Genomic DNA, 13758 nt, shown 5'->3' with positions numbered 1-13758 from the left:
GACAATTCCTTCGACCTCAAGGCTTGTTTTATGCTCTGACATGCACTGTCAACTGTGGGACCTTATATAGACAGACAGGTGTGTGCCTTTTCAATTCATGACCAATCAATTGAATTTACCACAGGTGGACTCCAAGTTGTAACAACATCTCAAGGATGATCAATGGAAACAGGATGCACCTGAGCTCAATTTTGATTCTCATAGCAAAGGTTCTGAATACTTATTTAAATAAGGTATTTTTGAAGTATTTGTTTTTTATACATTTGCATCATTATGTGGTATTGTGTGTAGATTGATGAGAAAAAACATATTTAATACATTTTAGAATAAGGCTGGAACGTAACAAAATGTGGAAAAAGTCAAGGGGTCTGAATACTTTATGATTGCACTGTATGTATGTATGTATGTATGTATGTATGTATGTATGTATGTATGTATATGTGTGTATATATAACATCCTGCTTATCTTAGTTTCCATAATTAACAAATAATATTTGTAATAATGTAGGCAGTTCATGCAAAGGATTGTTACCTCTAACCAGGATTGCCATTACAAACATTACATTTTTGGCAAGCAATTATTATTTTAGCAAACAGTTATTGGGATTCACCCTATATTGTCCCTAACATCTTTACTTACTAGCAACAGTTGTGGGATACATACATACACAAACACTCATACAAATTACTTTCCCATCTTTCCAACACTTCCAGGCCACCCCGCACCAGGGGGCCTATTCCCGGGAAGAGGAGCTGCTTAGGGAGCGTAAGCGTCTGGGAGCATTTGGGATCACCTCCTACGACTACCATGCCCAGACCGGCTTGTTCCTCTTCCAGGCCAGCAACAGCCTCTTCTATTGTCAGGACGGGGGCAACAACGGCTTCATTGTGAGTTTTACCCCCCTTTATCATCAGTCAAGTGTATTTATAAAGCCCTTTCTACATCAGCGGTTCTAAATTCCTCCGTTTAAATTTAGACCATCCACTGCTTTAATTTCTTCACTTTCACAACAGTAAGTTAGCAGCTTGCCATAGCCATCATAGCCGTTTTCGTGTTTGGTGAATACAAAGTTGGCAGATATGTTCTTTTACTTACAGTTGAAGTCAGAAATGTACATACACCTTAGTCAAATACATTTAAACTCAGTTTTTCACAATTCCTGACATTTAATCCTAGTAAAAATTCCCTGTCTTAGGTCAGTTAGGATCACCACTTGATTTTAAGAATGTGAAATGTCAGAATAATAGTAGAAAGAATTATTTATTTCAGCTTTTGTTTCTTTCATCACATTCCCAGTGGGTCAGAAGTTTACATACACTCGATTAGTATTTGGTAGCATTGCCTTTAAATTGTTTAACTTGGGTCAAACGTTTTGGGTAGCCTTCCACATGCTTCCCACAATAAGTTGGGTGAATTTTGGCCCATTCCTCCTGACAGAGCTTGTGTAATTGAGTCAGGTTTGTAGGCCTCCTTGCTCACACACGCTTTTTCAGTTCTGCCCACAAATTTTCAATAGGATTGAGGTCAGGGCTTTGTGATGGCCATTCCAATACCTTGACTTTGTTGTCCTTAAGCTATTTTGCCACAACTTTAGAAGTATGCTTGGGGTTATTGTCCAGTTGGAAGACCCATTTGTGACCAAGCTTTAACTTCCTGACTGATGTCTTGAGATGTTGCTTCAATATTTTCTTTCCTCATGATGCCATCTATTTTGTGAAGTACACCAGTCCCTCCTGCAGCAAAGCACCCCCACAACGTGGTGCTGCCACCCTCGTGCTTCACGGTTGGGATGGTGTTCTTCGGCTTGCAAGCCTCTCCCTTTTTCCTCCAAACCTAACAATGGTCATTATGGCCAAACAGTTCCATTTTTTGTTTCATCAGACCAGAGGACATTTCTCCAAAAAGTACGGTCTTTGTCCCCATGTGCAGTTGCAAACCGTAGTCTGGCTTTTTTATGGAGGTTTTGGAGCAGCGGCTTCTTCCTTGATGAGCGGCCTTTCTGGTTTTGTCCATATTAGGACTCGTTTTACTGTGGATATAGATATTTTTGTACCTGTTTCCTCCAGCATCTTCACAAGGTCCTTAGCTGCTGTTCTGGGATTGATTTGCACTTTTCGCACCAAAGTACGCTCATCTCTAGGAGACAACGCGTCTCCTTCCTGAGCGGTATGACGGCTGTGTGGTCCCATGGTGTTTATACTTGCGTGCTATTGTTTGTACAGATGAGCTTGGTACCTTCAGGCATTTGGAAATTGCTCCCAAGGATGAACCAGACTTGTGGACGTCTACAATTTTTTTTCTGAGGTCTTGGCAGATTTCTTTAGATTTTCCCATGATGTCAAGCAAAGAGGCACTGAGTTTGAAGGAAGGCCTTGAAATACATCCACAGGTACACCTCCAATTGACTCAAATTATGTCAATTAGCCTATCAGAAGCTTCTAAAGCCAAGACATAATTTTCTGGATTTTTCCAAGCTGTTCAAAGGCACAGTCAACTTAGTGTGTGTAAACTTCTGACCCACTGGAATTGTGATACAGTGAATTATAAGTGAAATAATCTGTCTGTAAACAATTGTTGAAAAATGACTTGTGTCATGCACAAAGTAGATGTCCTAACCGACTTGTCAAAACTATAGTTTGTTAACAAGAAATTTGTGTAGTGGTTGAAAAACAAGTTTTAATGACTCCAACCTAAGTGTATGTAAACTTCTGACTTCAACTGTATATGAGCTGGCTAGACAAAGAAATCCACTATTAATTTGTGTATGTAGGTCCTAAGAAACATACAACTAATACAATTCATTTTCAAAAGAATAGAATAGTATATTTTGAGTTTAATTATATTACTGGTCTGTGCAAATTATTATTTAATTTTGTTCATTGAAGAGACATACTTAGCTTACATTCCCCTGCCCTGATCAATCAACACATATTTTATATTAAGAATTAATATAATGGAATATAACAGAATAAATCCTATTTTTCCCACACAACTTGAGTGTCTCTAACGTGTGGAACCGCTGTCATATAACAATCTGACTTCTGTAGGGTGATTTCAGAAAGTTGCTTTTTTGACCCACTTTGGATGTGATCACATCATCGTGCGCTTTCTCTTATTTCAAATGCCCCAATGTTTATTTTGTCTGTAGACAGAGATGGCCTACTAGCGATTTGTTGTTTTAAGTTAGGTTAATATGCACACATTTCTAAGGGCCTTTAAATTTTTACCTGTCAAAGTCAATAAAAAAATATGAAATGGCAGTGTGCATTCCCCCAGGCTAAATGACAAAGCATTACTGTGACAATTCTCCGCTCAAGGAGAAAATAAATGCATTAAAATAATTTCTGTGAAACTGTGTGATTTAAAAAAAATATATATATATATATATTTTACCTTTTATTTAACTAGGTAAGTTAGTTAAGAACAAATTCTTATTTTCAATGACGGCCTAGGAAGAACTGCCTTGTTCAGGGGCAGGATGACAGATTTTCCTTACCTTGTCAGCTTGGGGATTCGAACTTGCAACCTTTCAGTTTCTAGTCCAACGCTCTAACCACTAGGCTACCTGCAGCCCCAAACTTGACAAGGACAAGTTTAATGTTGGACGACAATATAATGTTAATGATTTAATGCGTTCCAAAAATGGTAAGTTGGTGGGACTTTTAAATACATTACAGCAATCCTGAGTAGGTCGGCTGATGGAAATAAAAGTACAGGCTTTGTTGCCGGCAATACCTTTCAGATATAAAGAAAAGGCTGCAAAAAGTTGCCGGCTTGCATAAGTATTCAAACCCCCTTGAGGATTCAAATTGATGTGAGATTGTTTACTATCACAAACTACTCGGTCAAAGTGGAAGTAAAATTCTAACTTTAAGAACACTCATTTGGGATCGATTACAGCTGTGACGCTTCTTGGGTAAGTCTAAGAGCTTTGCACACCTGGATTGTGCAATATTTGCCCGTTTTATTATTTAAAAACTTCTTCAAGCTCTGTCAAAATGTTGGCGATCATGGCTCGACATCAATTTTCAAGTCTTGCCATAGATTTTCAAGCAGATTTAAGTCAAAACTGCAGGAACATTCACTGTCTTCTTGGTAAGCAACTCCAGTGTAGATTTTTGCCTTGTGTTGTAGGTTATTGTCTTGCTGAAAGGTGAATTCCTCTCCCAGTATATGGTGTAAAGCAGACTAAAACAGGTTTTCCTCTAGGATTTTGCCTGTGCTTAGCTCCATCTCGTTTATTTCATCCTGAAAAACTCCCCAGTATTTGCCAATGTCAAGCACACCCATACCATGATGCAGCCACCACCATGCTTGAAATTAAGAAGACATTTACTCAGTGATATGTTTTGGGCAAATCCAACACAACACAAGGCTTTGCATTTAGGCCAAAACGGGTATTCCTTTGCTGTGTTTTTGTTGCAGTATTACTTTAGTGGCTTGTTGCATGTTTTTGATTTTTTTTTTAATTCTGCATATTTGTATTCATCTTTTCACTCTGTCATTTAAGTAATTATTGTGGAGTCACTACAATGTTGTTGATCCATCCTCAGTTTTCTCCCATCACAACTATTGAACTTGGTAGCTATTTTAAAATCACCAATGGCATCATGGTAACATCCCTGATCACTTTCATTCCTGTCTTGCAGCTCAGTTCAGAAGGAGGACTGTATCTTTGATGTTTCTGGGTGGTTTAATACATCATCCACAGCATAATTATTAACTTGACCATGCTTAAGGAGATATTCAATATCTGATTTGTTATTGTTACCCATCTATCAATCACTGTCCTTCTGCTAAGGGGACAGTGATAATAAACCTACCATTAAAATTATAGACTGATAATTTCTTTGTCAGTGGGCAAACATACAAAATCAGCAGGGGATCAAATACTTTTTCCCTCACTGTACATGGCGTGCCTCGGTGTTCACACTTGTCAAAATATATGTCTGAGACTGAATCTATCATTGCAAGCAGTCTTTGATTATTTCCTGTTGTGGTTCAATTATGACCATCCTGGGATTGGTATCTGCGTCGTTAAGTGGAATTTAAAAATCCTGTATTGGAGATAAGTATTAGTGCATGAGATAATCATTAGTGTTACGAACTGCACAGCACCCAACGCCACTCCAATGAATGACTGTTGCTGTATATATGGTTGTCTTCAGGTTTGTATTGATAAGTGCACATTGTAGAACGACAAAATTGGTTTTCAATGGCAAACGAAAACAAGCCGTTGTATTGGTCAAGTCTAGGTCTTCCCTGTTTCAGTCTGTTTTGTGCCGTTTGGTGCCTAATGAATACGACCCTGTACACTGACCGTGTGTTTCCTCGTTTTAAAAGCAGTCTGCCCCCATGAAGCCAGTGGAGATTAAGACACAGTGCTCAGGGACCCGCATGGACCCCAAGATCTCCCCAGGAGAGCCCAACTTCATTGCATTTATCAACAACAACGACCTGTGGCTGGCTAACATCAAGTCTGGGGAGGAGAGGAGACTCACGTTCTGTCACAAAGGTCAGGGGGGTCAGCAACTTTTGGACGTTTGTTGTACTGTAGTCGTATGGAATTGTAAACGTTCTCTATGCCATGCTGCTGACGCTGCATAGATTTCATCAAATGAATGAATCCCCTCTCCCTGGGTCAGGTCTGGATAATGTGAAGGAGGACCCCAAGTCTGCGGGCGTGGCCACGTTTGTGATCCAGGAGGAGTTTGATCGCTTCACCGGCTACTGGTGGAGTCCATCTGCCGTAGAGGGTGAGTAGGGTCACCATCTATCGCTCCTTCCATACGAGTAGAGCACTACTCACTTTCATGCGAGAGAAATTGGGCTCTTCTGTAATCAAGTAGTCTTGTCAGTCAGTCAATCAGTGATGCTTTGATGAACATTGTACAGGCTTCAACCTGCCCCAGACACTGTCATCATGAAGATGTCTGTCATAAACACCAGCTGTATCTGTATGCATTTTCAGCCTGCTTTTCCCTTCTGTTAGACTCAGATGGGGGGAAAATCCTGCATCTGCTGTATGAAGAGGTGGATGAGACAGAGGTAGAGATCATTCATGTTCCCTCTCCAGCCCTGGAGGAGCGGAAGGCCGATGCCTACAGATACCCCCGCACAGGTGAGCCCCCCCTGGCGCAGGTTGAGTCCCGTCCCCCGTCCCTCGCGCAGGTTGAGGCCACCACCCCCCCCCCCCACGCAGGTTGAGGCCTACTCATGTAGGATTGTACATTATGTGTATGTGGTAACACACATTAGTAATGACCTGATCAAATCATTTCAAGAGTAGAGCTCCTGAGTTTTCTTTTCTCTCCATCTATAATCTCAATATTTCAATTTTTCTAGGCAGTAAAAATCCACAAACCACCCTAAAACTGGCAGAGATAAAGACTAACAACCAAGGCAAAGTAAGTTGCCTACTTTCAACTTCTCTCTCTTTCATTCTCTGATTTCTATCTCTGCTCCCTGCATTGTGTTTATGAGCAGACTAATTAAGTGTCTGTCTTGTCTTGTCTTGTCTTTCTCCAGATCATGAGCATCCAAGACAAGGAGCTGGTTCTCCCCTTCACCTCCCTATTCCCCGGGGCGGAGTACATCGCCCGGGCAGGATGGACGAGTGACGGCAAATAGTGAGTGTTACGGCATAGTGTTTCCCAAGGGAACGCGTTAGTCTTGACCTCTCTCTGTTTCTTTGTTGGCTTGTATTGGTTAGAGCTGGAGGGATGTACAACTGATTCCCAACTGGAGGGAAGCTACTAGAGTGGTGTAGGTGTTAGTCGATTAGTTTAATCAGTTGTGTTAGTGTTGAGCTCAAACGCATGCCTGTACACCAGGGATCATCAACTAGATTCAGCCGCGGGACGATATCTTCTTGAGTGGATGGTCAGGGGGCCGGAACATAATTGCAAATTTGACCACAAGAAGTCCAAACAGATATAATATTTGAGTGTGTCAAGAAATGCAACACTGCTGGGTTTTTCCACGCTCAACAGTTTCCCCGAGTGTATCAAGAATGGTCCACCACCCAAAGGACATCCAGCCAACTTGACAAAACTGTGGGAAGCATTGGAGCCAGTATCCCTGTGGAGCGCTTTCAACACCTTGTAGAGTCGATGCCCCAACGAATTGAGGCTGTTCTGAGGGCAAAGGGGGGTGCAGCTCAATATTAGGAAGGTGTTCCTAATGTTTTTTTCTCTCTATTATGCGTGGGAATACTTTGGAACAGATTTCCAAAATTGAAATAACTTGGATCTTATTTGCTGGTGTTTTTACAGTCTTATGTCCAACAATAAAACATTTAATAAAAATAAATAAATATACACTATATTTGTACATGATTTATCATGAAAGAAATCTGCCGATTGATAAGTTGGGTATGTAAAATCATTTCATCATTTTCTCTCCATCAATCAGCTGTGCAAATGGAGGTGGCTACTACGATTACTCTAATGCAGTCGTCCGAGGATGTGACCACATTGTTCCAGTAGACATATACACTATATAGACAAAATTATGTGGACACCCCTTCAAATTAGTGGATTTGGCTATTTCAGCCACACCCGTTGCTGACAGGTGTATAAAATTGAGCACACCGCCATGCAATCTCCATAGACAAACATTGGGAGTAAAATGGCCTTAATGAAGAGCTCAGTTACTTTCAACGTGGCACCATCATAGGGTGCCACCTTTCCAACAAGTCAGTTTGTCAAATGTCTGCCCTGCTAGAGTTGCCCCGGTCAGCTGTAAGTGCTGTTATTGTGAAGTTGAAACATCTAGGAGCAACAACAGCTCAGCCATAAGTGGTAGGACGCATAAGCTCACAGAACGAGACCGCCGAGTGCTGAAGCGCGTAGAGCATAAAAATCGTCTGCCCTCAGTTGCAACACTCACTACCGAGTTCCAAACTGCTTCTGGAAGCAACGTCAGCACAATAACTGTTCGTCGGGAGCTTCATGAAATGGGTTTCCATGGCCGAGCAGCCGCACACAAGCCTAAGATCACCATGCACAATGCCGAGCCGTTGGCAGGAGTGGTGTAAAGCTCGCCGCCATTGGACTCTGGAGCAGTGGAAACGCGTTCTCTGGAGTGATGACTGACGCTTCACCATCTGTCAGTCCGACGGACGAGAACTCTAGCTTCCCCAATAGTGTAAAGTTTGGTGGAGGAGGAATAATGATCTGGGGCTGATTTTCATGGTTTGGACTAGGCCCCTTAGTTCCCAGTTCCATTATTTATTTTTTGCTCAGAAAACTTTGGCGGCGTAGGGCCTCCCGAATGGCGCAGTGGTCTAAGGCACTGCATCGCAGTGCTTGAGGCGTCACTACAGACCCAGGTTCGATCCCTGAGGACGCATGGCTCAAATTTGCATTTGCCTGGTGTACTGTATAGGATCCAGTCAGTGAGGTAAAGTGTCTCTCTGTCTCCCTCTTCAGTGGTTGGGCCGCGCTGCTGGACCGCAGTCAGAAGAGGCTCCAGCTGGTCCTGCTTCCCCCGGCCCTCTTCATCCCCATCACAGACGACCCGGCCCAGAGACAGGAGAACCTGGAGGCTGTGCCCGAGGACGTCCACCCTTACATTGTCTACGAGGAGACCACCGACATCTGGATCAATGTGAGAGAGAGAGAGTTTCTGGGGATGGCACTTCTTAAGAGGCTGGGCACATCTCAGTCATTGTTTTGAGCATGAACAGGGAAAATAAACATTTTGTTAAGATGGAACATGAATAAGGGTTGGTAATGGAGGGGCCCCTCAATTTAAATCCGTTTGTACTATATGAGAGAATTGTTGCTACCAGATTATGTGGTTAGTATTATGTGTACAATGAATCATAAGACTCTATTTTTGGTTTTTGGTCTTTCAAAAATAAAGGTTTGATGCTTGTTGGGAACTACTCTTGGAACATTTGAATTGCCTATTGAGTTTGATTATTGAGTTGACAGTCGGCAGGTAGCCTAGTGGTTAAGAGCATTGGGCCAGTAACCGAAAGGTCGATGGTTCGAATCCCGAGCCGACTTGGTGAATAATCTGTCAGTGTGCCCTTGAGCTAAGCACTTAACTCCAATTGCTCCTGTATGTTGTTCTTGATAAGCGTGTCTGTTAAATGACTAAAACATTACATGTAAAACAGTCACTATATATTGATGGTGTATGTTGTCATATATTCACTGAGTGTACAAAGCATTAGGAACACCCCTTTTGCCCTCAGAACAGTCTCAATTCGTCATGACATGGACTCTACAAGGTGTCGAAAGCGTTCCACAGGGATGCTGCCCCATGTTGACGCCAATGCTTCCCACAGTTGTCAAGTTGGCTGGATGTCCTTTAGGCGATGGACCATTTTTCATAAACACAGGAAACTGTTGAGGGTGAAAACCCCAGCAGTGTTGCAGTTCTTGACACACTCAAACCTGTGCGCCTGGTACCTACTACCATACCACGTTCAAAGGCACTTAAATATTTTGTCTTGCCCATTCACCCTCTGAATGGCACACATACACAATCCATATCTCAATTGTCTCAAGGCTTAAAAATCCTTCTTTAACCTGTCTCCTCCCCCTTCATCACTGATTTGAAGTGGATTTAACAAGTGACATCAATAAGGGATCATAGCTTTCACCTGGATTCACCTGGTCAGTCTACGTCATGAAAAGAGCAGGTGTCCCTAATGTTTTGTGCACTCAGTGTATATTTGCATGGAAGACTTGGGCCACGACAAACGAATAACAACCATGATTTTCTGTTGCCTCCAGGTTCATGATATTTTCTATCCGTTCGTTCAAACGTCAGAGGACGACTTCTCTTTCATATGGGTGAATGAATCCAAAACGGGCTTCAGCCATCTGTACAAAATCACATCAACTTTGCGACCAGGCTGCTACCAATGGTCAGGAAACTACACGCATACAGAGGGTGAGTCATTAGAATGAAGAGCCTTTAACAAAGTCAAATTGCCTTGAGTCTCAGATCTGTTTGCCGTCTTGCCAATTTCATTTCTGTCATCGTCACGGCACAAACAGATCCAGGACTCGGGCTTTGTCCTTCCTTCCCCGGGCTAATCGCTGATCTGCATGTGTCGTGGTTTAAGTGAATGGCGAGATCTTGAAGGCATTAGGATGTAACCTCGAAATGTCTGCGGTCGCCATCCGGGCGTCAGATTGCCGCACTGTCGCTCAAGTAATGCCAGTGAAAGATGTCAAAACAGCATCTCAAATCTCAATGGTCTCTTCCTCCTCTGCAGGAGACTTTAAATGTGCAATCAAGGAGGAGGTGACTCTGACCAGTGGAGAGTGGGAGGTGTTGGCCAGGCATGGCTCCAAGGTAGTAATTTCAGTTCATCAAATTAAAGCCCTTGTTGTCGCTGTGTTTTTATAATCTGATGTGTTAGGTGTGTGTTTGTGTGTGTGTGTGTGTACCCACGCTATTGTACGGTTATAATGCACTTTCTGCAGTCAAAATAAATCTCGGGACCTCTTTCTCTCTCTCTCCTTCTCTCCTGTCTCTCTCCTCTTCTCTTTCTCTTCTCTCATCGCTCTCTTCTCTTCTCTCACACTCTCCTCTTCTCTTTCACTCTGTATCTCTGTCTCCCTCTGTCCCTCTAGATCTGGGTGAATGAGGCCTCTAAGCTGGTGTACTTCCAGGGCACTAGAGACACTCCCCTGGAGCACCACCTCTATGTGGTCAGCTATCAGTCCCCTGGCGACGTGGTCAGACTCACCAAGCCTGGCTTCTCCCACAGCTGCTCCATAAGTAAGGTATGGATGCGACAAATATGATTTAGCTACCCCTGACCCCTATCCCTTATAATGCAGGGTAGGGAGCATACGTTTACTCTTTGGGACTGACCTAACAGTAGTAGGCTAGCTCAGCATTTGATTTTCTTGTAACGCTTATGGGCTGCCTGGCATGCAGTGCTAATTGGAAACCTTTGTGTGCCAAGCCCCCCCCCCCCCCCCCCCGGCACCCCTGTAATTACAACTCTTACCTCAAAATGCATTCTTGAAACCGGGATACAGGTTTTGGTGGACTAGAGCCCTCTGTCGCCTGGCATTGCATTCACTCGCCATCTTGCCAAACAACACCACTGCAGTAGGTAGTACTGTAACAACCCTGACCTCTAACACACTGCACTTAATCAACCTCTACCCACACTTCATCAGATCATGCCACACAAGAACCTTAGGGAGGGACAGCTGATCCCTTCCCTATGAGAAGCCTGGTTACATCAGGGAGCGTTGTGGAACTGCCCATGTCATACGGTGTAACCATCTGGTCATTCTGTGTGTGTGTGTGTGTGTGTGTGTGTCATAGAGAGGATATTGATGGATGTTGCCACAATGTAAGGGATTTGCCCTGGCTGTGAACAGATTGGGCAGAGTAGACAATGCTGTGTAGTGGGGTGCGGCCTGTTGTGTGGGCATCTGGACCCATGTTGAAATACACAGGGAGTTGGTTCTGAAGCTGCTGGTCTCAGATCAGTTGTGTGTTGTTTTTTTTTTTGCAGGTGTGTCGCTAACTTTATAAGATGAGCAGCAAAGCTGGCTTGAAATCAGGGCCCGGTGACGTTCTGTCTCCGATGAGAAGATTCATTCACTGCTACTCATCTCTTTTGTCTCCTTATCACTGTATCTCCCCTCTTCTTCTGTCTTTCACTGTATCCCCCCCTCTCCGTGTGCTCTGTCGCTATTCTTTACTCTCTCTCTCTCCCATCCCGCTTTCTCTCTCTCTCTTCTCTCGGCAGAACTTTGACATGTTTGTCAGCCACTACAGTAACGTAAGCACCCCCCCCTGCGTCCACGTCTACAAGCTGACCGCCTCAGAGGGAGACCCTCTCCACATGGTGCCTGAGTTCTGGGCCAGCATGATGGAAGCCCCAGGTAAGGGTGACCGGATGAGAGGGATTAGGCCTCGTTACAATACTTTTTAATCAACATCCTTCCTTCCTGAGTTCTGGGCCAGCATGATGGAAGCCCCAGGTAAGGGTGACCGGATGAGAGGGTTTAGGCCTCGTTACAATACTTTTTAATCAACATCCTTCCTTCCTGAGTTCTGGGCCAGCATGATGGAAGCCCCAGGTAAGGGTGACCGGATGAGAGGGTTTAGGCCTCGTTACAATACTTTTTAATCAACATCCTTCCTTCCTGAGTTCTGGGCCAGCATGATGGAAGCCCCCGGTTAGGAAGAGAGGGGTTAGGCCTCATTCCAATACCTCATCATGCATTTATGTTACAGTGCTTTCTGAAAGTATTCAGACCGCTTTACTTTTTCCACGTTGTTATGTTACAGCCCTATTCTAAAATGGATAAAATTATTTTTTCCCCCTTTATCAATCTACACACTACCCCATAATGACAAAGAAAAAACAGGTTTTAAAATTTGTTTGCAAATGTATAAAAAGAAAAACCCGGAAATATCACATTTACACAAGTATTCAGACCCTTTACTCAGTACTTTGTTGAAGCACCTTTGGCAGCGATTACAGCCTTGAGTCTTCTTGGGTATAACGCTACAAGCTTGGCACACCTGTATTTGGGAAGTTTCTCCCATTCTTCTATGCAGATCTTTTTAAGCCAAGTCAGGTTGGATGGGGAGCATTGCTGCACAGCTATATTCAGGTCTCTCCAGAGATGTTCGATCGGGTTCAAGTCTGGGCTCTGGCTGGGCCACTCAAGGACTTTGAGACTTTTCCAAAGCCGCTCCTGCGTTGTCTTGGCTGTGTGCTTAGGGTCGTTGTCCTGTTGGAGGTGAACCTTAGCCCCAGTCTGAGGTCCTGAGCGCTCTGGGGCAGGTTTTCAGCAAGGATCTCTCTGTACTTTGCTCTCTTCATCTTTACCTCAATCCTGACTAGTCTCCCAGTCCCTGCCACTGATAAACATCCCCACAGCATGATGCTGCCACCACCATGCTTCACCATAGGGATGGTGCCAGGTTTCTTCCAGACTTGGCATTCAGGCCAAAGAGTTCAATCTTGGTTTCATCAGACCAGAGAATATTGTTTCTCATGGTCAAAGTCCTTTAAGTGCCTTTTGGCAAACTCCAAGTGGGCTGTCATTTGCCTTTTACTGAGGAGTGGCTTCCGCCTGGCCACTCTACCATAATGGCCTGATTGGTGGAGTCCTGCAGAGATGGTTGTCCTTCTGGAAGGTTATCCAATCTCCACAGAGGAACTCTAGATCTCTGTCAGACTGACCATCGGGTTCTTGGACACCTCCCTGATCAAGGCCCTTCTCCCCCGATTGCTCAGTTTGTCCGGGCGGCCAGCTCTAGGAAGAATCTTGGTGGTTCCAAACTTCCTCCATTTAAGAATGATGGAGACCACTGTGGTTTTGGGGACCTTCAATGCTGCAAAATGTTTTGGTACCCTTCCCTAGATCTGTGCCATGACACAATCCTGTCTCGGAGCTCTACAGACAATTCCTTTGACGTGGCTTGGTTTTTTCTCTGACATGCACTGTCAACTGTGGAACCTTATATAGACAGGTGTGTGCCTTTCCAAATCATGTCCAATCATTTGAATTTACCACAGGTGGACTCCAATCAAGTTGTAGAAATATCTCAAAGATGATCAATGGAAACAGGATGTACCTGAGCTCAATTTTGATGTCTCATAGCAAAGGCTCTGAATACTTATGTAAATGAAGTATTTCAGTTTTTATTTTCAATACATTTGCAACAATGTCTGAACCTGTTTTCACCTTGTCGTTATGGGGTATTGTGTAGATTGATGAGGAAAAAATATGGCTGTAATGTAACAAAATGTG

The 13758-nt window shown here is 43.6% G+C and overlaps 1 protein-coding gene across 3 annotated transcripts in view; it reads left to right on the top strand.

Moving 5' to 3' along the window:
- Nucleotides 1-13758, top strand: part of LOC115156734 (dipeptidyl peptidase 9) — a 33903-nt gene that overhangs the window by 9246 nt on the left and 10899 nt on the right. For 2 of the 3 annotated variants that reach the window (XM_029704370.1, XM_029704369.1), the window contains exons 5-15: nt 715-888; nt 5345-5516; nt 5647-5757; nt 5994-6122; nt 6347-6408; nt 6530-6630; nt 8434-8611; nt 9751-9910; nt 10239-10318; nt 10600-10752; nt 11739-11874. In XM_029704370.1, coding sequence (XP_029560230.1) covers nt 715-888; nt 5345-5516; nt 5647-5757; nt 5994-6122; nt 6347-6408; nt 6530-6630; nt 8434-8611; nt 9751-9910; nt 10239-10318; nt 10600-10752; nt 11739-11874 — 1456 coding nt within the window. The remainder of the gene's footprint in view (nt 1-714; nt 889-5344; nt 5517-5646; nt 5758-5993; nt 6123-6346; nt 6409-6529; nt 6631-8433; nt 8612-9750; nt 9911-10238; nt 10319-10599; nt 10753-11738; nt 11875-13758) is intronic. The other variant, XM_029704371.1, reaches the window with a different exon arrangement.

This window comes from Salmo trutta, chromosome 21, assembly GCF_901001165.1.
Source record: "Salmo trutta chromosome 21, fSalTru1.1, whole genome shotgun sequence".
In the NCBI taxonomy this organism is placed as follows: domain Eukaryota; kingdom Metazoa; phylum Chordata; class Actinopteri; order Salmoniformes; family Salmonidae; genus Salmo; species Salmo trutta.
This window is presented reverse-complemented; position numbering and strand designations above follow the sequence as displayed.